The sequence below is a fragment of the Globicephala melas genome, chromosome 15 (genome assembly GCF_963455315.2).
Source record: "Globicephala melas chromosome 15, mGloMel1.2, whole genome shotgun sequence".
Taxonomy (NCBI): Eukaryota; Metazoa; Chordata; class Mammalia; order Artiodactyla; family Delphinidae; genus Globicephala; species Globicephala melas.
The window spans coordinates 60,293,789-60,321,122 of record NC_083328.1 but is presented as its reverse complement, the minus strand read 5'-3'; the positions used below and the strand labels follow the sequence as shown (position 1 = coordinate 60,321,122).

Below are 27,334 nucleotides of genomic sequence, written 5' to 3'. Positions count from 1 at the left end.
TCTTTATACTATTTCTTCTACTTTTGTGTATGTTGGAAAATTTTTATAACAAAAGGTTTTTAAAAATAGACGTTTTATGTGCATAAAGATGTTCTGGAGAAACATTTTTTTAAAAATCAAAGACTACACCTGATGAATGGATGGTGGGGTAGCTGAGTGACTTTCTTTTCATTTATAGCTTTCATACTTTTTCCCAAGTATATGGATCACCTATATTCAAAATAAATACATTGACACTTTAAGAAGGGGAAGGCTGCCTCTGAAAATACATGGGCAAGTTCCCCCAAAGATGTGCAGAAAATGGGAGCTACAAGGTAAGAATGATGCAGAGGAGATTCTGAAGCCAGGTGTGTGGGTAACCAGACCAGATCAGTAATTCTTAATCTTGGGAAAGTGTTGCAAATCCCCCTAAGAATCTTAAAAAGCTACAGACGCTGCTCCCAGAAAAAAACACTCCGAAATGCAGAATCTGATGTATAATTCCAAGAGGATCAAAGGACCTAGAAGTTCACGGGCCCTTGATAAAGACCCCTGTACTGGATCCCATTCCAACTTTTGTGATTATCTGACTTAATTACCTCTGTAGCCCTGATAGCCTCATAGAGGATGTTTGACCCATATTTCATTTCTGTAAGGAAATTAGGGAGAAGCAAAGTACCTGCTTCTTGGGAAATTCCTTTATATCTTCCTTTAATTTTTAATTGATCACCACAGGAACTCTCACATGAGGTTCAGTTTGAAAAGCCAATTAAGTATTTAGGAAACATCTGCTGCAAGTTCAGAGCCATGAAAGGAGCAGAGTCCTAGGAGAGGTGAACCAGTCCATTCAACGTTATTTTGCTTGACTTGGTTTCCAAGTCACAAGACTGCAAAGGCAGCATGTCAAGGAACAAGGTGATGGCAATCTAGAAGCCCTTGTGCTGTAATCTAACACCCTATCACTGGCAAAGATATGGGTGACCTGAAAAGTTATAAAGCTCGAGAGGCCTAAGAATCAAGGTCTTGCCCTCCCTATCTACTTTATTCTTGGGGGCTGGGCACGCAGAAAATTTTCTCCGAAACAACAGCCCAATGAAGGACTACTAGGACCAAAAATCACCCCTCACCCCCCGCCCAAATTTGCACCACCCAGTTTGAAAGGTATGAACAATTAACTTCTTCCAAAGAAAATAGGAAGTTTCCCCTGAGAACTGAAAATTATTTCATTCACTCATATTTCTCTGTGGGCAGAAGTTAACCTTTTGTTTTCTGGAGCCCTCTGCCTTACAGTCGTCTTTCCCATAAACAGCATCACCTAGAGATAGAGTCTGGCCAATCTGAACAGCCTTCCTGGTTTCTATTCCATGCCTTTCCCGCTGCAAAAGCAGCACCTTCCCTTAAGAGTAAGCTAGATTCTTCTTTTTCCTTTTCAAAGATACAGTCACCATTTTAAGATTGCTCAGTAACTGCTCCCCAGGGCTGCGAAGAACAAAGAAAAAGGCTTTGGGGCACAGTTTGCAAACAGTTAACTGAAATCAGTTACCTAATCAGTTAAAGCTCCCTAAGAATTCAACCACACATGAAGGACAGCTAAAGACCTCAGGAAGAAAAACAAACAAACAAATGAACCAAAACAATCACACAAGCAAAAAAACCAAACCAGAACCAAATTAGCCACAGGAGACTGAAAATGTAGCCTTTATTTCAGAGCCCAAAGACACAGAATAGCTGTTGAGCAGAGACACACAAAAAGACTCAAAACTGTTCTTTGGGGGTAGGGAACAACCCACAGCAGGCTGTGGAAGTCCAGGTGAAACTAGTAACTACCCTCACCAAGCAAAAGACAACCAGACCCAAACCTTGAGGCTAGCAAGTGCAGAAATAAAACATAAAAAATGCACTGACCTTCCCTCTCCCCCTGGGTATTTGTAAAAGGACTCTCAGTTAGCCCAAGCAATAGGCTAGGTGGTTCGTCTCCTAAAGACTTCAAACCATGGAGTAGGAAAGTTACAGAGAGCTCTCTTTGCGCTAGGCATGTTCATCTCATATTTCATTTAATCATCACAACAATCCTTTGAGGAGAGTATCATCCTCATTTTAAGAATAAGGAAACCGGGCTTCCCTGGTGGCTCAGTGGTTAAGAATCCGCCTGCCAATGCAGGGGAGGTGGGTTCGAGCCCTGGTCCGGGAGGATCCCACATGCCGCAAAGCAACTAAGCCCGTGTGCCCCAACTACTGAGCCTGTGCCCTAGAGCCTGTGAGCCACAACTTCTGAGCCCACGTGCCACAACTACTGAAGCCCACGCACCTAGAGGCCGTGCTCCACAACAAGAGAAGTCACTGCAATGAGAAGCCTGCGCACTGCAACGAAGAGCAGCCCCCGCTCGCCGCAACTAGAGAAAGCCCGCGCGCAGTAACGAAGACCCAACGTAGCCAAAAAAAAAGGTAAAAATAAGGAAACCGATTCGGATGAAAAAGTTTTTTTTTTTTGCGGTACACGGGCCTCTCACTGTTGTGGCCTCTCCCGTTGCGGAGCACAGGCCCCAGATGCGCAGGCTCAGCGGCCATGGCTCACGGGCCTAGCCGCTCCGCAGCATGTGGGATCTTCCTGGACCGGGGCATGAACCCGTGTCCCCTGCATCGGCAGGCGGACTCTCAACCACTGTGCCACCAGGGAAGCCCGGATGAAAAAGCTTTAAAGATGTATGGTGGTGACAGTTGCACAATAATGTGAATGTACTTAATGCCACTGTACACTTAAAATAGCTAAAATGATAAATTTTATGTTATGTCTATTTTACCACAATAAAAAAATGTTTTTAAAGTAACAGGTTTAAAGAAGCAAATAGTTTTACCAAAGTCATAAAACCAATCAGAGTGTCAGATTCTAGCCCAGGTCCTTAGACCAAGCCTTAGTTTCTTCATTTGTAAAATGGGCTTTTGTAAGGATTAGACGGAATAATGGATGAGCCTATGGTTTATCAACTGAAATGTATCTTGTGAGCAGAAATCTCCCCTTCAAAGTTAGGTAACATAGGGGATTACCACACCTTTTCATATTGCTTTTGAATCAGAATGTCAAAATAGGAAAAATGTTATAGAGACCACCTCATTCAGGGGTTGCAAGTTCAACCACCTAGAGGGGCCAGGCAAGTTACCTAAATGGTGAAGGAAGGAACAGGACACGAGGGAGTGGAAGAGAAAATGACAAACTGGGTCCTGCATGGGGAATGCTCCTGACGAGGGACTTGGGCCCAAATTTTCAAGAAAAAATGAAACTTTAGAGTTTTTGTAATGTGAAATCTCCCAATTATTAAATATTGGCAACTAATTAGAAAACATTTAAAGTCCTGTGCCTGCCAATCTCCATCCTCCACCCCCACCACCCCAATCAAATCCATATGAAGATGCGGTCCATAAACTGTCTATTTATAGCATCTGATCTACTTCATTAGAAACTGAGGCCCAAAGACGTTAAGTGACTTGCCAGGACACCCAGACTCCCTTCCAAACTGGCTTACGAATTCAGCTCCAATTTGTGATTTGATTTTGTTTTTTAAGAACTGCTAGTAGCATTTAGCATAGCCTCTGAATACAAAACCTTCAGACTTCAACCCTGGGAGGTCTGTCAGTTTAATGTTCGGGCATAGGTGAGAAATCATGGTAGGGGGCAGAGAAGGAAGCAATGAAGAGGAATGAGACGGAACCAAGAAGTCGTGGTGTCCCCAGCCGTGCCCCACTTGGGAACTACCAGTGTCAGCAAATGGTTCAGGGATCAAAGCAGGTTTGGGGTGGTAGGTGGCTCCTACCATTCGTCTACGGCCAGATGGCCCTGTTCATCCTGGGTCCTTCCCACCTTCCTGCCAGTGCCCAGAGATCAAAACTCAACCTTCTCCAACATTCTGTGACCTGCTTCTTTAATGCTGAGATCAAAGGGGAACTTTTGTCCAAGTTGTAAAAGAGAAACCAAGAGGCAACTTAATGCCATCTCTGCCTTCTCTGGACTTCCTGAGGGGATTAAGGGCACTCCTTTAAAGGGATTCCTCAGAGAAACACATTTGTACCAAGGCCTGGTGTCGGCGCCTCAGCTCCAAAGACGCAGTGACTCCTGCAGAACATGTGCCAGGTGGAGCAACTCGAGAGAGCAGACAACACAACCAACAGACAGCCGCTTGGGAAGACCACAGGGATTATGGTCATGAAAAATAAAAATCAATCTGATTTTATAGGCATATTAGCAAAAATCACCTTAAATACAAGTACTGTAAACCACAAAATTTTCAACCAAGACTTTAGAAATCCTCAAGTCTAAATCTTAATTTCACATATGACATGTGTTGAAACAAACCAAAAAAGCCAAAATAATCTGCCCCAGGCTACACGGTGGATCAGTGGCAGTGCTGGGACTAAGCTCCGGCTGCTGACTCCTGCTCCAGTGCTCTTTCCTCAATGGGCTGATGCCCATCCACATGTGAGGCCCAGGGGAGACAGCAACTTGTCACACACAGGACTGGTAGCAGAGTCCAGGCCTCCTGCCTCTTGTTCCAGGCCTCTATCATCCAGATTCCACCACTAAAAACGGCTCCTGTGCTTCTGACTGGGTTGGGGGGGCCAGTGCGGGATGGGACGGGGGGCGGGGGGGAACTGGCTAGCACTGCTTCCATCTGCTCAAAGGAACCTTGAGGTCATTCTGGCCATTCCCCTGCCTCTGGACTGGATCAAACCCAAGTAACCTCAAAACAGTGAGAACTGACCCAGCAGTTCCACTCCTAGGTATATACCCAAGAAAACTGAGAACCTATGTTCACGCAAAAACTTGTACACAAAATGTTCATACCAGTGTTATTCGTAACAGCCAAAAAGTGGAAACGATCCCAAAGTCCATCAACGGATGAAAGGATAAACAAAACGAGGTCTATCCATACAATGGAATATTATTTGACCATAAAAAGGAATGAAATATTGATACATGCTACAACATGGATGACGTTTGAAAACATTATGCCATGTAAAAAAAAAAAGTCAGATACAAAACACCACATATTGTTTGATTCCATTTATATGAAATGTCCAGAAAAGAAAAATCTATACAGACAGAAAGTATATTAGTGGTTGCCAGGGACTGGTGGGAAAGGGGGAGTGGGAAGTGGCTGCTAATGGGTTTCTTTATAGGGTGATGAAAATGTTCTGGAAGTAGATAGCAGTGAAGGTTACACAACTTTGTGAATATACTAAAAACCACTGAACTGTAAACTTTAAAAGGGTGAATTTTATGGTATATGAATTATATTCCAATAAAAAGGGAAAAAGATAAAACCCAAAACAGTATAAACAATGATTATGTGAGAGAAATACACAGAGTTTTATTCTCCAAATGGAGGTTTCTAGACTCCTGAGATGCCTACAAATGCATTCAATGGACATTTCCCAAGTTCCATGAAAATAATATTCCCCAAAGCATATTCCATATGATCAAGAGTTCCATAAGGAGTGAGACATGAGCCTGCTTCTCACCTCAGACCCAGCTAGATCAACTCAGTATCCTGTAACTTTATAGAGTCGTCTAAATCCAGGGCAGGAGGAAGGCAGGAAAACTAGAGAGCTTCGGTTTACACCAGCCACCTACTCCTATGCTGCAGGAAGTTCAGGAAACCCCATTGTGCTAACACAGACCTGGGAGGTGGCAGCCAACCCCTGGGGAAGAAGAACCAATCACTAAGGAGGGGAAGGGGGAGAAACACATAAATACCACTTGAAACTTGCGTCCACAACCCTAACTTGCAAAACAAAAGAATAAACCAAAACCCAGCATGTTCCCACGGTCACTGAATCTATTAGCTCACTTCCTCTTTCCTTGTATGACTTGCCTCAAAACCCAGATACCCCAAAGCAGATCCACACACTTCCATTCCCAACAGCTGTGCAACAACCTATGTGTACGAGGGTGTGGGGACTGTTCTGACTTGCGTGTAATAAAGTGCTTAATACAGACCAAGCTCAAGTCCATCTGCCCACTCTGCCTGTCACACATATCCCCCTGTAATAAACTTGCTTCCATGCCTTTTCACCATTGCATCAAACGTGAAGTTTCTCACGTGCACTCTTTAAAATGGCCTCTGTGGGTCACTGTATACATTACATCCTCAGTTTCTTGAAATCAGTTACAGTATTCATGAAAGCACAGGACGACACTCCCAGGTGACACAACAAACACGAAATCACTGTGCTCTCCACTGTCCTTAGAATAAAATCCAAACTCCTTTCCATTGTTTCTCTGCAGGCTGAGAACAAGCCGGCTCCCTTAATGTAACGTTCTGGAGAGGATGGGAAGGCGAAGCACCTAACAGAACAGTCTTTCAAAATGCAGTCCACAGACTGTAAACTGTAGACTACAACCCACCACAATTATAGGCATGCTTCTACAAACACAGCTCTTCCTGCCTCTCTGCCATTTCCTCTTGTATCATTCTCTGCACCACACCCTGACTCCTCACCATGTTTCAGTCCCTCCAGCCTTCTATGTTCCTCAAACATACTCTTTCCCACCTTGGCCCTTTACGCTTGCCATTTCCTTTACCTGGAACACTCTTTGCATTGCTAGTTCCTTCTTGTCAATCAGGTCTCAACTCATGTCACTTTCTCTGAGAAGACTTCTCTGACCACTTAATGCAAAGCAGGTGCATCACCCTGTCACCCCCAATCACTACCATTTCACCTTGCCATCTTCACAGCACTTACTACTACCTGACACTACCTTGTTCATGTATTTGTTTACTTACTCACTGCCTGTCTCCTCACACTAGAAAGGCTCCACGAAGGTAGGGACCTTGACCCTCTAATTCACCAGAACATCTCTAGGTCTTGGCACAGAGCAGGCCCTCAAATATTTGTTGATTAAATAAATGTGTACCAGAAATATGTTAACTTATTACCTCTTAAAAACCTCAGAACAGGGCAGGAATTTCCCAGTGCAATGCAATAAATGCCATTTTATTGAACTTTTGTAAAAGCGGGTGTGACTTTTCCTGTTAAGTTCTTATGCCATTCTTGTTCTGAATGTGGCCCAGAAAAAAAATGCGTTTCAACATACCACTTTGGGGATTTTTATCAGGCAAGACTGTGAAGACTTTTACCTGACCTCTGAGGTTCTAAACAAGGAATCTCTTTATTAAACAAAAAGGATAATTTATCAGTTGGTTAACAGAAGGAGGGAAATTTGTTATCAGCCAATATCCTACCCTTGTTTGGAGAAAATCAACACCAAAGAATTTAAACAACAATCTTCTTTACTAAAGTCAAATGCCCTTTGTGTGCACTCCCAGGATGCAATTATCTGCTGAGGAAGCAACATACAGGAACACCCAGACAATCACTCTGGACTAAGTGACTTAGTTTTGGTTCTGGTCTCTTGACAAGCAGAATGTGAGCCGAGCTTCTGGAAGAAGAAAGGGCCAGTCCTTCATAGATCTACTTCCAGCGTTCTGTACCAGAAGCCAGCAAGTTCTGACCCACTTTCCAGGCACAGCTTATCCACATACCCTTATTCACACACAGGCTTCATCCTGTAGGGGCACGGGAAGGGGAGGGGGGCAGGCGGGGCTGGTACAGTGTTTTTCGAAACGTAGTTACAGACCATCTCGATCATAATCGCTACAGTGCTAATAAAAGTGCAGATTCCTGGGCATCATCTAGCCCTAAGGAATTAGAATCTTTGGAAACTGCATTTTTAACAACCTCCAAGCACACACCCCGAGTCTTATGCACAGTTAAGTTTGAAAACCAGTGGGATAAAAGCTCCCTATGAGAGAGGCAGGGAGTTGAGAGAAGACAGGAGAAATGATTAGGGAAGAATCTGGGGATGGAGGATGGGGGGGGCCAAAGGCATGCTTCCGGGTATCGGCAGTCAAGACAAGTGCGCGGTGGGAACAGCTGAGGGTACAGGTGAAGACAGGGCTCTGGAAAAGATCTGACACAGTATTTGGGCTGGAAGGTTGGTCAGAGGTGAGGACGCATCCGCGGACTGGTCAAGACAGTGGGGAGGCGGAGAGAGCAGGGTCTGGACGTGAGAGGGAGGAGCGAAGGTGGGAATAACTGGGGGCTCTTCAGAGAGATCAGGGCTGGAAAGTGAAAACTGGGAAATGGGAGTCACAGGATGCGGAGACCAAAGCCAGAATAGGAACCGACGGAGGCGGTGTTTGAGACCTTTCCTCCGACCCAGTGCCTCCCCCAAAACTTCGGGCCTTGACAAGACTGAGTGCGGGGCAAAGGCCGGAGAGGGGGAGTTTGGGGGAGTCAAGTCCTGTCAGGGATGTCCCTCAGGCCTGCACTAGGAGTCCCTGAGGTGGCTCGGGCCAGGCATGGGACGCCGGAAAGTCCTGGGATCTCCCGGAGGGCCCCGCTCCATCTCCGGCTCCCGGAGCCTCCTTCACTCACCATCGCAGCCGCCATCTTGGATCCACGTGTCGTCGTAGTGACGTCAGCGGAAGTAGTGTTTCCCTGGTTACGGAGTTAAACTCCGCAAGGTGCTGCCTGCCTTCAGTTGCTCCTTTCGTGGCGGTGAGTGGAGGGGCAAAGAAGACTTAGCTGCTGATCGGTAGCTTGGTCTGGGGAGTCAGGTCGCTGATTAGGTGAAAAGAGAGAATGGTGTAACTACGGGAGCCATGTTAACTCCTGGCAGAGCCTGCTCCTCCCACTCTTGACACTGCATTGTGGGTAATAGAGGTGTGAGTAAACGCACTTGTTTTGTGGACTCCATTTTTACTATTGGCAGGAAGACCCGTTGCCAGGGTTACCTGAGGCCCCTGATATGGGTGAGTGGGATGGGTACCAGGGTTCTATTAGCAGAATAATTTGTAATTATATATTTAATTACTTGCTTGAATATCCTATATCCTCTCCAATAAAATATAATTCCTATGTGGGTAGGATCCTGCCTTTTATTTAACCTCGCTCTGCCTCATTCTTATCTGTGAAATGCAGAGGGGATGATTATAATACCTTCATCATACGTTTATGATGAGGATCCAATGACATAATGTTACATACTATTATTCAATAAATAATTGTCATTAGACTCTTATGTATACTCCTTCTGGCATATGTTAGGTGCCCAACACAATACACTAATTAAATGAAGGAAAAGCAGCATCTTTAATGGAGGGAAACATCTTTGAATGTGGACTTAACCATGTGCTACTTACCTAAGTGTGGGACTCGAGGCAAGTCACTCATCGTTCCTAAGCCTCAGTTTCCAGTAGCTGGAAAAGGACACCCAAAGAGTTGTGGAGTTAAAATTGGGAGAGACCTGAAAGTTCTCTTGGTCCATGTATCACTGTAAGGTGGATACAGTACCAGTGCTATCTGCAACCGTTAGGAAAAGTTGTAAAAAAATAATAATGGTGGGACTTCCCTGGTGGCGCAGTGGTTAAGAATCCACCTGCCAATGCAGGGAACACGGGTTCGAGCACTGGGCCGGGAAGATCCCACATGCCGCGGAGCAGCTTAACCCGTGTGTCACAACTACTGAGCCCGCGTGTGGCAACTACTGAAGCCCGCGCGCCTAGAGCCCGTGCTCTGCAACATGAGAAGCCTGCGCACGGCAACGAAGAGCAGCCCCTGCTCGCTGCAACTAGAGAAAGCCCATGCTCAGCAGCAAAGACCCAACACAGCCAAAAATTAATTAATTAATTAATTTTAAAAAGACAAAAGAATAATAATGGTTAATAATAATAATCACTTACTGAACATTTGTTGTGTGCTGCAGCATTTAGCATTATGCTAAAACTATTCATAAGACTCTCTTATCTAATCCTACCTCTTGGCAGGGGGCAGTTGAACTCTGTTGCCCACCTACAAGCACCACTATGGTGGAATGCCAGACAAAGAAGGCTGCCAACAAGTCTTCCCATCTTTTTGTGAGCATACTGTTTCTCCCGCCAAGAGGTAGACGCTTGTTCTCTTCCTTTTGAATCTGGCTGGCCACATCATTTGCTTTAGCCAATAGAATGTGGTACAGATGACGCTGCCAGTTCTGGGTCTAAGCCTTAAGAGACTTGGCAGCTTCTGTTTCCATCATCTTGGGTCTAAAGATGTGTGGCTACCCAGCTGGAGAGCCACATGGAGAGGGAGAGAGGCCCAGGCATCTCCTCAAGTTACTCTGGAAATTCTAGTTGAGCACTAGGCATACAAATGGAGTCATCATGGACATTCTAACCCTAGCTGAACTGCCAACAGAATACAGCCACATGCATAACCTTATCTGACACTACATGGAAGAAAAAAACTGCCCAGCTGAGCTCGGTTGTTTTAGATTTTGGAGTGGTTTCTCATGCAGCAATAGATAATTGAAACATACACTTATTAACTCTTGTGACCCACACAACTATCCTGAAGAAGAGCACAACAGATAAATCCCCAAGGGGGAAGAAGTTTGAGAGACTGGGGGGGGGCGAAATTTGCCGGAGTTTCATAGCTAGTAAGCCATAGGTTCCAAACTTGCAATCAGTTCTCCTGGAGCTTGAATCCTGGGTGTTTCCCACCATTTCTGGATGCCTGAAGAAGGATGACTGATAAGGACCAAAGTTCCATGAATGGCATATTCCTCAGTATTTCCATTTTTCCCCTCATACTTTCTGTTTTTCCCATAGGGCTTTCATGACCCAGTCTCCTTTAGTAACATACATACATCAGAATCTTGGAGTAAGACTGCTTGGGTTTAGATCCCATCTCTGTCACCCCCCAGCTCCATGGTATGGGCAAATTTCACTTTTCCCTTAATTTTTTTTATTGTAAAATATACATCACATAAAATTTACCATTTTAATCACTTTTAAGTGTACAATTCAGTGGTATCAAGTACATTCACAATCTTGGGCAGTCATTACTACCCTCCATCTCGGGAAACTTTTCATCATCCCAAACTGAAACTCTGTACCCATTAAACTCTAACTCTGCATTATACCTTCCCCTCAGCCCCTGGTAACCACTATTCTACTTTCTGTCTCTATGAATTTGCCTATTCTAGATACCTCATATAAATGGAGTTATGCAATATTTGTCCTTTTGTGTCTGGCTTATTTCATTTAGCATAATGTCTTCAAGTTTCATTCATGTTGTAGCATGTATCAGAATTTTATTCCTTAAGACATTTGGGTGGTTTCTACCTTTTGGCTATTGTAAATAATGCTGCTATGAAATATCTGTTCAAATCCCTGCTTTCACTTCTTTTAGGTGTACACACAGAAGTGGAATTGCTGAATCATATGGTAATTCTATGTTTAACTTTTTGAGGAATTGGTATACTATTTCTCACAGTAGCTGTATCATTTTACATTCCCATCAGTTATGCACAAGGGTTCTAATTTCTCCACATCCTCACCAACACTTGTTATTTTCTGTTGTTGTTGTTATATTTAATAATAACCATGCTAATGGGTGTGAAGATGGGCAAGTTTTTTAACCTCTCTAAACCTCAACTTCCTCATCTGTAGAGCATGGATCATAAAAGACCTTACCTCGTAGGATGGTTATGTGGGCTGAATAAGTTAATATATGTCAAAAGATTAGAATAGTGCCTGTCACATGGTAAGTGCTATATACATGTTTGCTGTTATTACTTTGAGGTCAGTAGGCCTGCCTTTTTATCTCTGGAATGGTGGAAACATTAAGATAAAGATAAGTTGAGAAACTTGGACAACGTAACCCAGCAAATCAGAAGGGGGATAAGGCTTGACTCAAATCCATTGAGTCAAGTCCATGCCTCCGTTGTACATCCAGATAGACAGACAAAACCAAACCCAAACTAGAGGGATCTTATAGGAGCATCGAGGCATGTAGTTCCAGACACCTGCAAAAATGCTTCTCCAAGGAAAACTGGAGGGTGGGGCTGGGCTTAGAGGAAGCAAATCCGATCCTTAGATATCTCCAAGGAAAAGGATAGGATGTATTAATCTATGTCCTTCTCACAGTGGTGTCAGTTATCTATTGCTACATAACGCACTACCCTAAAACTTAGTGGCTCAAAACAACAATGATTTATTATTTCCCTTGATTGTGTAAGTTGGCCATCTGGGAAATTCTGATGGTTTCAACTGGGATCTTTCATACGCTCTCATCTGACAGCTTAACTGGGGCTGGAGGGTCCAAGGTGGCCTCATATATTTGGGAGGTTGGTGCTGACTATCAGAAGGGCCTCTCTCTCCACATGGTCTTTCATCCTCAACAAGCGCAGCCTAGGCTTCTTCACATTGTGGCCTCAGGGGTCCCTGAGGGTGAGAGCAAAAGCTGCTAGCCTCTTCCTAATGCCTAAGCTTCAGAAATCCCATAGCATCAGCTCTGTCACAATCTGTTGGTCAAAACAAGTTACAAGATCAGTCCAGAGTCAAAGTGGGAGGGGATCACACACAGGCACGAGTTCAAGGAGGCATGATTCATTGGGGGTCATTTTGTCACAAACCATGGCGCAATCCTTGCCTAGGCCACCCTCCCCTCTCTCCCCTGGGCATCTGGGGTGATTTTTTTCTACACTCACTCTTGTCACCTCTAATATCTATTTAACCATCAAAGTCATCTTTTAAAAAACAAGAATCAACTGCTTCTTCCCTGTTTAAAACTCTCGAATGATTCCCACTGTGGTAACAGAAAATCCCAAGTCCTCACCATGGCCTGCAAGGGCCTTCATGATCTGGCCTTGACTCCTACACTGTCCCCTTTACTCACCAGGCTCCAGCCACACAGACCTACTTGGAACTTGCCGAGCTCATCTCTATCTCAGGGCCTTTGTACTTGCAATTCCTTCTCTCTGGAATATTCTTCTCTCAACATTTTGTGTAATTAGCTCCTTCTCATGATTAGGTCTCAGCTCAACTGTCACCTCAGAGAGCTGTTCCCTGCCCCCCCAACACAGTTGGGAACACACACACGTACACACACACACAGATACTTTGGTTATTTCTTATTGTCCTTCTTCCATGAAAGCCTACACTGGGTCTATGGTGTTCCCAACTGTGTCCCTATTAAGTATGTGCTCAAAAAAATATTTGTTGAATGCTTGCATTATGAATTAATCTTAGGCCTCACTCTGTCAGTTGGGAATAGATCCGGCTGCAAGGAAGACACACACCGCCCCCCTGGAAAATAACAGTGGCTTAACAAGATGAACACTTACTTTTCTCTGTCTTAGTTTGCTTTTCTCCAGAAGCTGACTCTGAGACAAGGATTCAAGCAAAAGTACTTTATCTGGGAGGTAAAGGGATGCCAGAAGGCAATGGTGTGCAGAAGCCAGCTTCTACTGTTTGCAAGAGCTGATAGTTAAATTCTCAGAAATTTTGTGAGCCAGTTGTTGAATACGGGCATTATTGAAAATTAAATTATATACATTTAAAATTAAATAAGTGGTATTAAAAACAAAAGTATGAAATATTCAAAACTCATTTCCTAATAATTTTACTAGATTTTATTATTTGCTAAGCTCTTGATTTTATTTACATCTATTTTATGTGTATGACAGAAATACTGTTATTTCATGTGCTGCTACACATCTCTTCCCAGCTCTGTATTCAGTGACTTTGGGTTGGTAGCAGAGACAGTTTATCCATTAACACAGTAGGTACAGTGCCCAAGGCCCAACATACTTTTAGGGTCCACAAAATGTTTAAAAGAAATTAATTCCTTTTAAAATCAGAAGGCAAGGGCTTCCCTGGTGGCGCAGTGGTTGAGAGTCCGCCTGCCGATGCAGGAGACACGGGTTCGTGCCCCGGTCTGGGAAGATCCCACATGCCACGGAGCGGCTGGGCCCGTGAGCCATGGCCGCTGAGCCGGCGTGTCTGGAGCCTGTGCTCCGCAACGGGAGAGGCCACAACAGTGAGAGGCCCGCATACCGCACAAAATAAAATCAGAAGGCAAAAATGAACTTTGGTGTTGAAGTAAAAGTTTTCATATGTAATATTAGCATATTTTTTAAAAAGAGCTTATTTACTTATTTATGTATGTATTTATTTATTGGCCACGCTGCGCAGTTTATGGGATCTTAGTTCCCTGACCAGGGATTGAACCCAGGCCCCAGCTGTGAAAGCGCCAAGTCCTAATCACTGGACTGCCAGGGAATTCCCAGTGTATTCATTTTTATATCAATGCAGCGGTTGACTGCAATTTATATTCAATACAATTTATGTTTATAAATAAAAATATTTATATTGATATTTATAAAATGTATATTTTATGAAGGAAGTGTCCTACAAAGGCAAAACTGCCTAAGCCCCATGAAAGCCACAATACAGTTCTGGATGGTAGCTTAAAATTGGCCATGGTGGGGATATTTACACCACAAAAATCAGCAAATGCTACAAATCAGGACTTGAGTTTTTGCTTTGTTAGCAAAAATTTTCTGTAAAGGGACAGATGGTAGATATTTTAGGCTTTGCAGACCATGTGATTGTGTCACAACTACTCAACCCCGCCTTGTAGTACAAAAGCTGCTACAAAGAGTAAATAATGAGCATGCTGTGTTCCAATAAAATGTAGTTTGCCAAACCCCAGCTTAGACTTAAAGTGATGGAGAAAGTGTCAGTTATGCAGACTAAACTTTCAGAATATCATGTCTGTAGCTGTTACATTGTGATTAGCACAAAAATGTGATAGCATTTGAAACTCTTACTTTATTCAGCAAAGAAGTTGCTCATATCATTGAATAACAAGTGAAGTTCTGATGTACGCCTTCATTATTTCATTTTCACCTGATTCGTGAATATACATGAAACTATCAACCCACATTCGTGTTGGAACTATACTTGGAAAGCATATGTTGTCAAGCAAGTTACCATCGTGGTTAACTGAAGCTTAATTCTGTGGGGAAACTCTGGGAAACAATGCAAAACACTCACCTCAGTTATCCTACCCAAGGGGCAAGGGAGCTGGGGGATTTATACACCACCTCCCAAAAGTCATTAGTTGAGGACTGATCCCACAGGGTGTTAATTCCTTAGAACTTTTGGCCTTCTGGGAACACTGGTAGCTGAAGCTTTTTGCAGTTTTAGAAAAAGAGCTCTCAGGCACAGTGATGCAGATGACAGCTAAAAATCCAGTCCACTTTAAGGGATACCAACAGTGCCTGTCACACCCTGTAAAGTTAAAAGTCTGGGGAGGACTGTCTTAGCTGATATGGCAGCTGTGCCTCAAATATCTTCAGAGAATCAAGCTTCATCCAGCTTTGTCATCCCTAGAATTAATTTATTTTCCTCAGGGTCCAAGCTTCCAGCTAAAGCTCTAGCCTTCACATGTACATTCTAGGCAGAAAGATAGAGGAAGAGATGAAAAATAAGAGGCAAAGAGACCACATCAGTTGTCTTTTAAGAAAGGAATTTGGAAGATGCTACACCACACTTCCACTTACAACCCATTGATCAGGACTTAATCACGTGGCCACACTTTGCTGCAAGAGTGGGAAATGTAGTCTTCATTCCAGGGAGTTATGTGTCCCTAATAAAAATTCTGTTTCTCAGAATTCTACTTCTAGAAGAAGGGGGAACATAGATATGGGGACAACCAGCAGTCACTGCCAACCCCCCAAAGGGAAGGGATGCAAACAGAATGCAAACTGTTATAGCCTTATGTCAGAACATATTGTGACAAGGACAGACACGTGACAAAATTGAGGGCCCAGGGGGGTAATGAGGAGAAAGTTTTACAAGTCACAGGGAAGAGAGTGAAACAAGTGCTTTCCCTATATTTAAACTCAAAGCTATAACTAGAGAAAAGATTGAAACAAGTCATTAACATCTTAGAATGGGCACCTTCTTTGCCTTCTTTGCCTTCTTTGCCATCTTCTGGGGAGGAGTGCGTGCCGTTTTCCCATAAAATGGGTGGCACAAATCTATCCCCATATTTATTTAATAGACTTTATTTTTTAAAGCAGTTTCATGTTTACAGAAAAATGAGTGTGAAGTACAGAGTTCCCGTATACTCCCTCATCCAGCCCCCAGTTTCCCCTATGATTAATATCTTGCCTCAGTGTGGTACATATGTTAGCATTGATGAGACAATAATGATACACTATTATTAACCAAAGTCCATATTTTACATTAGGGTTCACTCTTTGTGTTGTACATTCTATGAGTTTCGGCATATTTATAGTGATATGTATCCACCATTAAGAGAATCACATGGAATAGGTTCACTGCCCTGAAAATCGCCTGTGCTCCACCTCTTCATCCCTCCCTCCCTCCCCAACAAACCCCTGGCAACCACTGAGCTTTTCACTGTCTCTATAGTTTTACCTTTTCTACAGTGTCGTATAGTTGGAATCATACAGTATGTAGCCTTTTTAGATTGGCTTCTTTCATTTAGTGCATTTAAGGTTCTTTCATGTCTTGATAGCTCATTTCTTTTTAGCACTGAACAATATTCCATTATATGGATGTATCACAGTTTGTTTATCATTCACCTATTGAAGGATATCTTGGTTTCTTCCAAGTTTTGACAATTATAAATAAAGCTGCTACAAACATCTGTGCAGATTTTCATGTGGACATAAGTTTTCAGCTCATTCAGGGAGTGCAACTGCTGGACTGTATGATAAGAGTATGCTTGTTTTGTAAGAAAGAGCCAAATGGCATCTAAAGTGCCTGCACTATTTTGCATTCCCACCAGCAACGAGTGAGAGTCCCTGTTGATCCACATCCTTGTCAGCTTTTGGTTGTATCAGTGTTCTGAATTTTAACCATTCTGATAGGAGTGCAGTGGTATTGCACTGTTATTTTAATTTGCATTTTTCTAATGACACATGATGTTGAGCATCTTTCCATATACTTATTTTCCATCTGCATATCTTCTTTTTGAGGTGTCCATGTGTTTTGCCCTTTTTTTTTTTTTTTTTTGCGGTACGCGGGCCTCTCACGGTTGTGGCTTCTCCTGTTGCGGAGCACAGGCTCCGGACGCGCAGGCTCAGCGGCCATGGCTCATGGGCCCAGCCGCTCGCGGCACGTGGGACCTTCCCAGACCGGGGCACGAAGCCGTGTCCCCTGCATCGGCAGGCGGACTCTCAACCACTGCGCCACCAGGGCAGCCCAGTTTTGCCCATTTTTTAAAGTGAATTGCTTTCTTATTGTTGAGTTTTAAGACTTTGTGTATTTGGGATATCAGTCCTTTGTCAGATACATGTTTTGCAAGTATTTTCTCCCAGATTGGAGCTTGTATTTTCATTTTCTTAAATGTCTTAGAGCAGAGTTTTAATTTTAAAAAAGTCCAATTTATCAATTTTTTCTTTCACAGATCATACTTCTGATGTTGTACCTGTCCCCAGTATTCATCAGTCTTTCCTGTGACCAAAGGGATAAATCAGGGTGTAGGCTGATGGGGTTCAGAGGGCAGTGTAAACTGAGAGAGCAGGAGGGCAGGAATTGACCCTTTGATCTTGTCCATATAGGCTCCACCTTTTGAGATTATTTCTCAGTCATCTATTTCTATAATAATGCTACACAACAAAACACCCCCAGAACTCAAGGGCTTATCATAATAAGCATTTACTTCTCTCTCACATGTCCATGGGTTGGCTGGATTTCAGTTGATCAAGGCCGTGCTCAGCTGGGTTTAAATCCAAGCTGCAGGTTGGGTCCAGATCTGTTTCACATGTCACTTATCTTCCTTGGACCTTGTTCTTTTCAGGTCAAAAGACTGGAGGGCAAGCCCAGCCACACAAGCACATTTCTAGTCTTTGGTTACATCATATCTGCTAACATTCCATTGGTGAAAGCAAGTCCGTGGCCGAGCTCAACATCAGTGGGGCAGGAAGTACACTCCTCCTATGGATAACTGAACAGCAATCTAATATGCCACAAATCATATATGCAGATTCCTATCACAGGACCCTGGGCTCTGCTTTCAGATATCCAAAGACACATTCCCAAACAAGAAAGCAAGAGAGAAATTCAGTTATAAACTAAGTCAGTTGAAACACTGCTAGCTTTATTTTCCACTGTTCTTATACCCAGTGCCTAAGGTTAGACCCTGTGCTACTCAAGGCTACAGAATCAAGTCAGTATAGCGTTCCATGGGACTCTGGCAGGTGCTTCACAGAAGGAGATAGATCCTTCAGGAGATACAAGAATACAGAAAGGTGTTATTTGCTCCCCACCCCACTGTCCACCTCTTCTCATCGCTCCCCCTACCACAAAGCTAACCAACAGTGACTTTCAACTGAGACAACATGCAGGAAGGCCCCACTGCCTCATCTTCTCTGCCTCCTTCCCACATCTGCCCCCACCCCCCTACCCTCCACTGAGAGCTTCCAACGCAGGGTACCAGATACCTCTCAGCAGTGATAGCCCAGCTGCCAGGGCTCCTGCAATGGTGGATACCATCTTAACAACCATGGTGGCTGCTTGGCCATGAGAAATGCAGGGGCTACAGGCAGCCCCCTATCCTGTGGGAGATCCAGACCCACCAACATGCATAGCAAAGTGGCTTGACAGGAGAGTCAGTGTCCCAGATCGTGAAAAATCATTCCTGTCATCCTGGCCGACCCAGCTTCTGGGAGACAAAAAACCATCCACTGTGATAGGTGAATAATGCTCCCCCTCAAAAAAAAAAAAAAAAAAAAAGATGTCCACGTCCTAATTCCTGGAACTTGTGAAGATGTTACCTTATGTGGCAAATGGGACTACAAATATGATTAAGGAACTGAAGATGGAAAAATTAGTCTGGATTATCCAGGTGGGTCCAATGTAATTACAGGGGTTCTTACAAGTAACAGAGGGAGGCAGGAGCCTCAGAGTCAGAGAAGGAGATATGATAACAGAAGCAGAATTTGGAGTGATGAACAGAAGGGAACCAGGAATGTGGACAGCTTCTAGAAGCTGGAAAAGGCAAGTACACAATTGTCCCCCAGAACCCTGCCAACCCATCTCAGACTCTGACCTATGGAACTGCAAGACAATAAATTTGTTTTGTTTTAAGCCATCAAGTTTGTGCTAATTTGTTACAGAAGCCATAGGAAACTAACACAGCTAGCAAGTATTTGGGGGCAGTTAGAAAACTGTGAGCACTGAACCCCACTTCTCTTTGCCAGTCCTTCCCCCTTTGACTTGACATCCAGCAAAAGGCAAATGTTCAGAAATTGGCAGGACAAGACAAGTCAACCTGTTAGTAAAACCTTTAGCATTCAGATCTTTTATTTAAATATTTATTTCATTATTTTTAAAGTTCTCCATCCAAACCACAGCTGTAACTGGAATCCAGCCGTCCCAGGCAATAGAAATATCAACCGGGGGTGTCCTGAGATTGGCAGATTGTGGGTTGCTAGAGTCAAAAAGAGATTGTCCGGTCCAACCCACCCACTTGACAGATGAGGAATTGTGGCTGGAGAGAGGGTGGGTGTCTGGGAGTGGGAAAGGTGAGCGGGTGCTGGGCAGATGGTGCTGGAGCCCCTGCGCAGGCATGGCCTCAGTGCCTGGCCCTGCCTGGCCGCCCCCCGTCATGGCTGCTGTTGGTACTGGACCTCGGTGGCCGTGTAGAAGTCATCCAGCACACTCTGGATGTATTCGAAGGTGGGCCGTTCCTCGGGGTGGTTCTTCCAGCAGCGAGTCATGATGTTGTAGAGCTCCTCGGGGCAGTGCTCTGGTCGAGGCATCCGGTACCCCCGCTCCAGTGCCCGGATCACCTCGGGGTTTGACATCCCTGAGAAGGAGCCATGGAATTGAAAAGGGAGGGATTGGGGTTGGGGTGGCAGACACCGTTGCCTCCCCAATAACCATCACTCCCCACCTCCCCATGGGAACTGAGCTCCTCCCACTGTGAAAGCCAGGTATCCCTTCTCCAGCCACCCCTGCAGCGAGGGCAGGGGCCTGGTGCACAGTTTGGGCCAATGGAGCTGATGGGGAGACTCCCAGGAAACTTTCAGGCAAGGTTTTTCTCCCTTATGAGAAAAGAGGCTTTGGAGGACACACCCTTCCTGCTTCCTTTGGATACTGACACAATGTGATCTTTGGAGCTGCAGCAGCCATCTGACCACATGGGGAAGACAGTCACAGAGGAACCAACCCAGAGTCCTGAGAGCATTTGAGCAACTGAACTGACCAGTCACCAGTGCCAGATTCCTTGCTCTGGGGAAAAATAACTTACCTATTGTTTCCACCACTCTTAGCCTGATAATTTGTTACTTGCAGCCTAATGCATCCTAATGGATACAGCATTCCATAACCCATTGCCTGGTTTTTATTGGTGTACCCTCAAGATAAAACAGGTAGCTAGACTCAGTGTCACCCTATGAGTGGGAACATTTCTTTTTTTTTTTTAGAAGATGTTGGGGGTAGGAGTTTATTAATTAATTAATTTATTTTTGCTGTGTTGGGTCTTCGTTTCTGTGCGAGGGCTTTCTCTAGTTGTGGCAAGTGGGGGCCACTCTTCATCGCAGTGCACGGGCCTCTCACTATCGTGGCCTCTCTTGTTGCGCAGCACAGGCTCCAGACGCGCAGGCTCAGTAGTTGTGGCTCACGGGCCCAGTTGCTCCACGGCATGTGGGATCCTCCCAGACAAGGGCTCGAACCCGTGTCCCCTGCATTAGCAGGCAGATTCTCAACCACTGTGCCACCAGCGAAGCCCTGGGAACATTTCTTTGTTCAATTAAAGTTTATGTTAGTTATCCTCAAGAACAACACTTTAAACATCTATGATCCCCAATTTTATATTACCAGTCTTGAACACCAAACATATTCATAGATCCAAGTGCTTCCTTGAACATCTTTACTTAGATGTCTACAAGTCACCTCAAATTTAACAGGGCTGAAATGGAATTCTTGAATTTCTATTCCCAGACCATCATGCACCCAGTTGCTCAATCAAAACAAGGAGACTCATCCTTGATTCTTCTCTCTCCCTCACCTTCCACATCAGTAAGTCACACCCTTTCTTCTTATAAAACACAGCACCAACTCATCAACTTATATCTGTTACGACTGTCACCACTGCCTGTGCCGTTGCTGCAGCTCCCACCATCTCCCCAGCCCCGATGCACTCTCCACACTAAACCAAAGCATCGCTTAAATGTGGAAATCAGATGATGCCACTTCCCTGCCTAGAATCCTCCAATAGCTTCTGTACACTTAGACTAACACCTATAAGCTTCACCATGACTACGGATCCTGCCTGACTGGGCCCCTGCCAACCCCCTCATGTACCGTCTGCTCTCATTCCTTGTCTCCAGCTACCTGGCTTCCTTGCTATTCTTCAGGCACACCGCAGGCCCTAAGAGCTGGCAGTACCTTCTACCTGGAATCCTTCCCCCAGATCTTCACTCGGCTGGCTTTCCGCTCAAATATGACCTGCTCTGACAGTGCTCCCTGTCCGCAGGAGGCCCATGTCACCCCCTCTCCCGAGCCCCTGCTTCATTTTCTTCTCTGCAGTGATCTCCACTGAGAGTGTGTGTCTGTTTAGTGTGTGTTCCTCCAGGCTAGAACGTGAGCTCCTGCTGAGCAGGGACCTTGTCTCTTACTGTATCCTTCATGCGCTATATCCTTCTTCATGCCTAACACACAGTAGGAATTTGATAAATACTGATGAGTGAACCAAGTGTCTACACCTTTTATTTCTAATCTTCAAAACCACTTCTGCAAGGTAGTTGACATCATTACCTATAACTTTTACAGATGAAGAACTAGGGTAGAAGTCAAGTGGATTTCCCAAAGTGTAATAGTTGATGGGGACAGGATTAAAACTCAGAACTATTTACTATTACACGGGCTTCCCTGGTGGCGCAGTGGTTGAGAGTCCGCCTGCCGATGCAGGGGACACGGGTTCATGCCCCGGTCCGGGAAGATCCCACGTGCCGCAGAGCAGCTGGGCCCGTGAGCCATGGTCGCTGAGCCTGCGCGTCCGGAGCCTGTGCTCCGCAACGGGAGAGGCCACAGCAGTGAGAGGCCCGCGTACCGCGAAAAAAAAAAAAAAAGTCAGGGACTCTTTATATCCACCTTGCCTCTTCTCCCCAGTGTTCTGGCTACAGATACCCTAGGATACATCCCAACTGAAAAGGAACAGCGAACAACTTTATTTACTGAGTCCCTGGCAATCTACATGTCGGGTATATCTTTGTATACCCTATGGTCTACTCAGTGTAGGGTGCTGCCCATAGGCATGGGGATAAATTCATCCATTTGACGAATAGTTACTAGACACCCATTATGAGCCAAGCACAAATGTAGGCAGTGCAGATGCACCAGTGAGGAATACAGAAATGATTTCTGGCCTCACAGAGCTCAGAGTCTGATGGAGAAAATATCAAATGAATATATAGTTATCAGTGGTGATGAATGCTGTGAATGAAACAGTATAGGGTATTGTGAATGAGAATCACAGGGACATGTATGGTACTTTAGATCAGAGGTCGCCAACCACCGGGGCGTGGACCAGTACAGGAACTGGGCCGCACAGCAGGAGGTGAGCGGCGGGTGAGCAGGCGAAGCTTCATCTGCTGTCCCCCATCGCTCCCCATCCCTCGCGTTACCGCCTGAAACACCCTCCCACCTTCAACCGTGGGAGAACTGTCTTCCGTGAAACCAGTCCCTGGTGCCAAAAAGGTTGCTGCTTTAGATGACTGGGCTGTGGGGTACAGCATGAAATGAAGCGGGAGAAGTAGGCAGGGGCTGGATCATGAAGGACCTGCAGGCCACAATTAGGAGTTGGGATTCTGTCCTAATTATGCTGGGAGGCCATTAAAAAGTTAGAGGTGGAGAAGGGAAAAGATCTGGTTCACAGTTTTAGAAAAATCCCTCTGGTCTCAGGTGGAGAAAGGCCTGTTAGAGAGATGGGAGACTGATTAGGAGGCCACTGCACCAGCGAGGTGAGGGAGGATGTTGGCCTGGTGTTGGTGGAGGCTGTGGAGTTAGAAGTGGGCCGACTTGGGGTGTTTTGGAGTCAAATGGCCAGAACCCTGTGACTTCTTGGATGTGGAAACGGATGAGAGAAGAGGAAGGGCCAAGCAGGCTCCCAGATTTCAGGCTTAAGAAACTGGATGGATAATGGAGGCTTTAACTGAGATGGGGCAGGCGAGGGGAAGTTGGGGGTGAGGGCCAGGAACTCAGTCCGACATAGAGAACAGACTGGTGGTTGCCAGGGGGGAAGGGGTTGGGGGAGGGATGGAGTGGGAGGTTGGGGTTAGCAGATGGACGCTTTTATATATAGAATGGATAAACAACAAGGTTCTACTGTACAGCACAGAGAACTATATTCAATATCCTATGATAAAACATAATGGAAAAGAATATTAAAAAAAAGAATGTATATAACTGAATCACTTTGCTGTACAGCAGAAATTAACACATTGCAAATCAACTATACTTCAATAAAAATATTGATAAAAATCGGGACTTCCCTGGTGGTCCAGTGGTAAAGAATCTACCTTCCAAGGGAGGGGATGTGGGTTTGATACCTGGTCAGGGAACTAAGATCTCACATGCAGTGGGGCAACTAAGCCTGTGTGCCACAACTACTGAGCTCATGTGCCTCAACTAGAGAGCCCCCGTGCCGCAAACTACAGAGCCCACGCGCTCTGGAGCCCGCGTGTCACAACTAGAGAGGGAAAACCCGCAAGCCACAATTAGAGAGAAGCCCGCGCACCACAACGAAGAGCCCGCACACTGCAATGAATGATCCCACGTGCCTCAAAGAAGACCCGATGCAGCCAAAAAAAAAAAAAAAAAATTGATAACAATAAATAAACAAAATAACAAACAAACAAACAAAAACTCGGTCCGAATGGCCGCATTGATAAGAGAAGAGAGCCAGGCTGGGCCCTGGAAGCAGCCCCAAGCTGATGTTCTCTCTCCTACCTGGGTAAGGGATCCGGCCGTAGGTGACGATCTCCATCAGCAGGATACCAAAGGACCAGACGTCTGACTTGATGGTGAAGGAGCCAAAGTTGATGGCTTCAGGAGCTGTCCACTTGATGGGGAACTTGGCCCCTGTGGTTTGGACAGAGCAGAGTCAGGCTGAGTCTGGGGAGCAGTCAGGGCTGGGTCTCTGCTAATGCAAGGGAACAGGACAGCGGTACAGCTGCCAACGTCTGCCCCCTGCAGAACTGTGACTTCCCTCAATCTGGCCTCCGTGGAAGCAAGGAACATCCATCCTGAGGACAGATGGCTAAAGTGGGGAGGAGTGGGCCGAGGTGCCTGGGATGTGTCTGGGAACTCACTCTCTGGGGCCACCTCATTGATTCAGCTGATGTCCTGGTGAACTGCAACTCCTGAAGAGTGGAGTCCTAGAGGTCACAGGATCTTTGGGGACAGCAGAACTTCAAGGGACTTTGAGACCAGGTCACATCTGATGCCTCCGCCCCCTAACCCCCTGCAATGGGGAAAGGGAAGATTTTGGCTCTTGGCCTCTGAGGTTTCCCCCGTCACTGGGTGTCTCCCCTTCTAGTCCTCCCCTCCTTGCCTCTGGTCTGGGATGGGTTTAGTTAACCTTTGGTGAGTGATTTCTATCATAATTCCACTGTGGTTGGGGAATGTGGTGTAAAGGATACATGTTCTTTGGAGTTTGTTGAGACCTGCTTTATGATTTAGTACATAGTCAAGTTCTGAAAATGCTCTATGTTTTTTCTGTTTTTCCCCAATCCCTTCCTTCCTTGGGATTGAGAGAGTTTTTTTTATTCCTGCTTATCCTCTCTTGGTTTAGAAATTATACACTCTATTCTTTTTTTTTTTTGTGGTATGTGGGCCTCTCACTGTTGTGGCCTCTCCCGTTGCAGAGCACAGGCTCCGGACACACAGGCTCAGCGGCCATGGCTCACAGGCCCAGCTGCTCCACGGCACATGCGATTGTCCCGGACCAGGGCACGAACCCGTGTCCCCTGCATCAGCAGGTGGACTCTCAACCACTGTGCCACCAGGGAAGCCCTACACTCTATTCTTTTAGTGGTTGCCCTAAGTTTAGATTCTTTTAATTGTGTCATAATAAACATGAAATAGAATGTACAAATCTTTCATACACAACTTGATGCATTTTATATATGTATATCCCTTTGTAATCACCACTCAGATCAAGATATAGAACACTTTCTCAGAAGTGTTCCCTCCGGCCCCCTCTCTGTCAATACCCCCCCCCCAATCCAGGTAGCTATTACTCTGATCTCTAACATCATAAATGAGTTTTGCCTGTTTTTTTTGTTTGAGATACATTCACAGACCATATAATTCACCCACCTAAAGTATACAGTACAATGGTTCTTAGTATATTCACAAAGTTGTGTTTTAAAATATTTTCATCATACCCCCCAAAACCACAGCAGTCACTACTCATTTCTTGCCAGGTCCCCACACCAGCCCTAGGCTGGAGTTAATCTACTTTCTGTCTGTAGATTTGCTTGTTCTGGGCATTTCATATAAATGGAATCATATAATATAGGTCTTCGTGTCTGGCTTCTTTCACTTAACATGATGTTTTCAAAGTTTATCCATGTTTAGGGTATATTAGTACTTCGTGCCTTTTTTTATGGCCAAATGATATTCCATTGTATGTCTATATCCCATTTTGTGTATCAGTTGATGGACATTTGGGTTGCTTCCACTTTTGGGCTCTTAAGAATATTGCTGCTGTCAACCTTCACATATGTGTTTGCCTGTTTCTGAATTTTATATAGATGCAACTATCCAGCATCTACTTTTTTGTCTGATTTCTTTTATTTCGATATTATGCCGTCGGAGTCATCTACTTCTTTGCATGTGTCACTGGTTCGTAAGTTCTCATCGTTCCATAATATCATATTCTGTGAATAGACCCCAATTTAAAGATCATTCTACTATTTGTGGACATTTAGATGCTTCCCAGTTTTTTTTTGTTTTTTTTTTTTGCGGTACGCGGGCCTCTCACTGTTGTGGCCTCTCCCGTTGTGGAGCACAGGCTCCGGACGCGCAGGCTCAGCGGCCATGGCTCACGGGCCCAGCTGCTCCGCGGCATGTGGGATCTTCCCGGACTGGGGCACGAACCTGCGTCCCCTGCATCGGCAGGCGGATTCTCAACCACTGCGCCACCAGGGAAGCCCAGATGCTTCCCAATTTTTGTCGACTACACATAACGTTGCTCTTACCCTTAATTTCAACATGACTTGACTAACCCAATCTACAACTGATCACAGTCACTGGGGGAAACTCTGCAGACCAAGACACTATGTCCAGGAGTCCGTCCAGCTTAATAACTCACAGCTGATACTGGGACAGACCTTTGCATTTTCACCAATCACTTTCACGGGTCTTAACTCTCAACAGTCACGACCCACCCGAGTGGGCTTCACGGGGCCCTCGGCAGCATCCCCTACCTTCCCGAGCTGTGTACTCGTTGTCCTCTATGATCCGCGCCAGGCCGAAGTCAGCAATCTTGCACACCAGGGACGCAGACACCAAGATGTTGGCGGCTCGGAGGTCTCGGTGGATGTAGTTCCTCTGCTCGATGAAGGCCATGCCTTCTGCAATCTCCACCCAAAAGAGAGACACGCTTACCCTCGGATCTGGCCCAGCCCAAGATGGGTCTCATCCAAAAGCAGAAGAGAAATGTCCAAGTGTGAGAAGGCTGGAAAATACGTGCGCCAGCTCCCTCTTTTTTTGTGGGAGGGTCCTGGGCTCAGGTTGGCATTTCTCTGTCTACCCAGCCAGACTGGGGGGATCCTCAGGGCCTGGGCCAGTTTGGGGCTTCTCTAGAGCTCCAAGACCTCCCAAGAACGCTTTGAGGAAAAAGTGTTATTTCTCCAGGGACCTACACACACACAAACCAATATACTTCGACGGGCTTTCATCCTCAACCCCACTTCTGGGAACAACCTAGGCTCACATAACATTCTGCTGTATCTCTTATGCCTCCTTCACCCCGAAGCCTGGGTAGGGAAAATTCCTTTATTCATTCAACAAATATCTACTGAGTGTCTCATGGGTGCCAGACATATTGCTTGAACAGGTGGGGAGCCAGGCAAGGTCCCTGCAGGTGGTAATAAGTACCATAAAGAAAGGATGAAGCAGGTAATAGGACACGAAGTGTAGAGGGCTGTTTTGGATTAGATGGTCAGGGAAGGCTGCTTTGATGAGGTGAAACTTTAGGAAAGATCTGAGTGATGATAAAAATGTGTCAAATAAGAGCATCACCATGAGCAAAGGTCCGGAAGTAGGAGTGAGCTTGGGTATTCATAGAACAGGTGGCTGAGCAGAAGTTGCCAGAGGGGAAGTTGGGGGAGTTGAGGTTGTTAGGGAGGCTGCTGATTGGGAAGAACCTTGTAGGTTAGGAGAGGCAGTTGGGTTGTAGTCTAAGCATAAAGGGAAGAAAGAAGTCTTAGAGCAGGAGAGTGACATGGTCTGATATATATTTTAATGTCATCATGGCTGCTGAG

General features: G+C 45.3%; 2 protein-coding genes across 6 annotated transcripts in view; both read right to left on the bottom strand.

Moving 5' to 3' along the window:
• TM9SF4 (transmembrane 9 superfamily member 4) overlaps positions 1 to 8,607 on the bottom strand; it is a 56,628-nt gene extending 48,021 nt beyond the window's left edge. The window contains exon 1 of one of the 2 annotated variants that reach the window (XR_009558998.1): positions 8,413 to 8,607. Coding sequence is in view for 1 of the 2 variants with exons in the window: in XM_030830945.2 (XP_030686805.1) it covers positions 8,413 to 8,427 (15 nt within the window). In the remaining variant the exon portion in view is untranslated. The remainder of the gene's footprint in view (positions 1 to 8,412) is intronic. The other variant, XM_030830945.2, reaches the window with a different exon arrangement.
• Positions 8,608 to 18,611: 10,004 nt separating this feature from the next.
• Positions 18,612 to 27,334, bottom strand: part of HCK (HCK proto-oncogene, Src family tyrosine kinase) — a 39,470-nt gene continuing 30,747 nt past the window's right edge. For 3 of the 4 annotated variants that reach the window (XM_030830948.3, XM_030830949.3, XM_070043645.1), the window contains 3 exons: positions 26,276 to 26,429; positions 23,793 to 23,924; positions 18,615 to 19,647 (listed from right to left, as the gene is read on the bottom strand). In XM_030830948.3, the coding sequence (XP_030686808.1) occupies positions 19,445 to 19,647; positions 23,793 to 23,924; positions 26,276 to 26,429 (489 nt within the window). In that variant the 3' untranslated portion in view covers positions 18,615 to 19,444. Of the gene's footprint in view, positions 19,648 to 23,792; positions 23,925 to 26,275; positions 26,430 to 27,334 lie in introns of all 4 variants that reach the window. The other variant, XM_060285020.2, reaches the window with a different exon arrangement.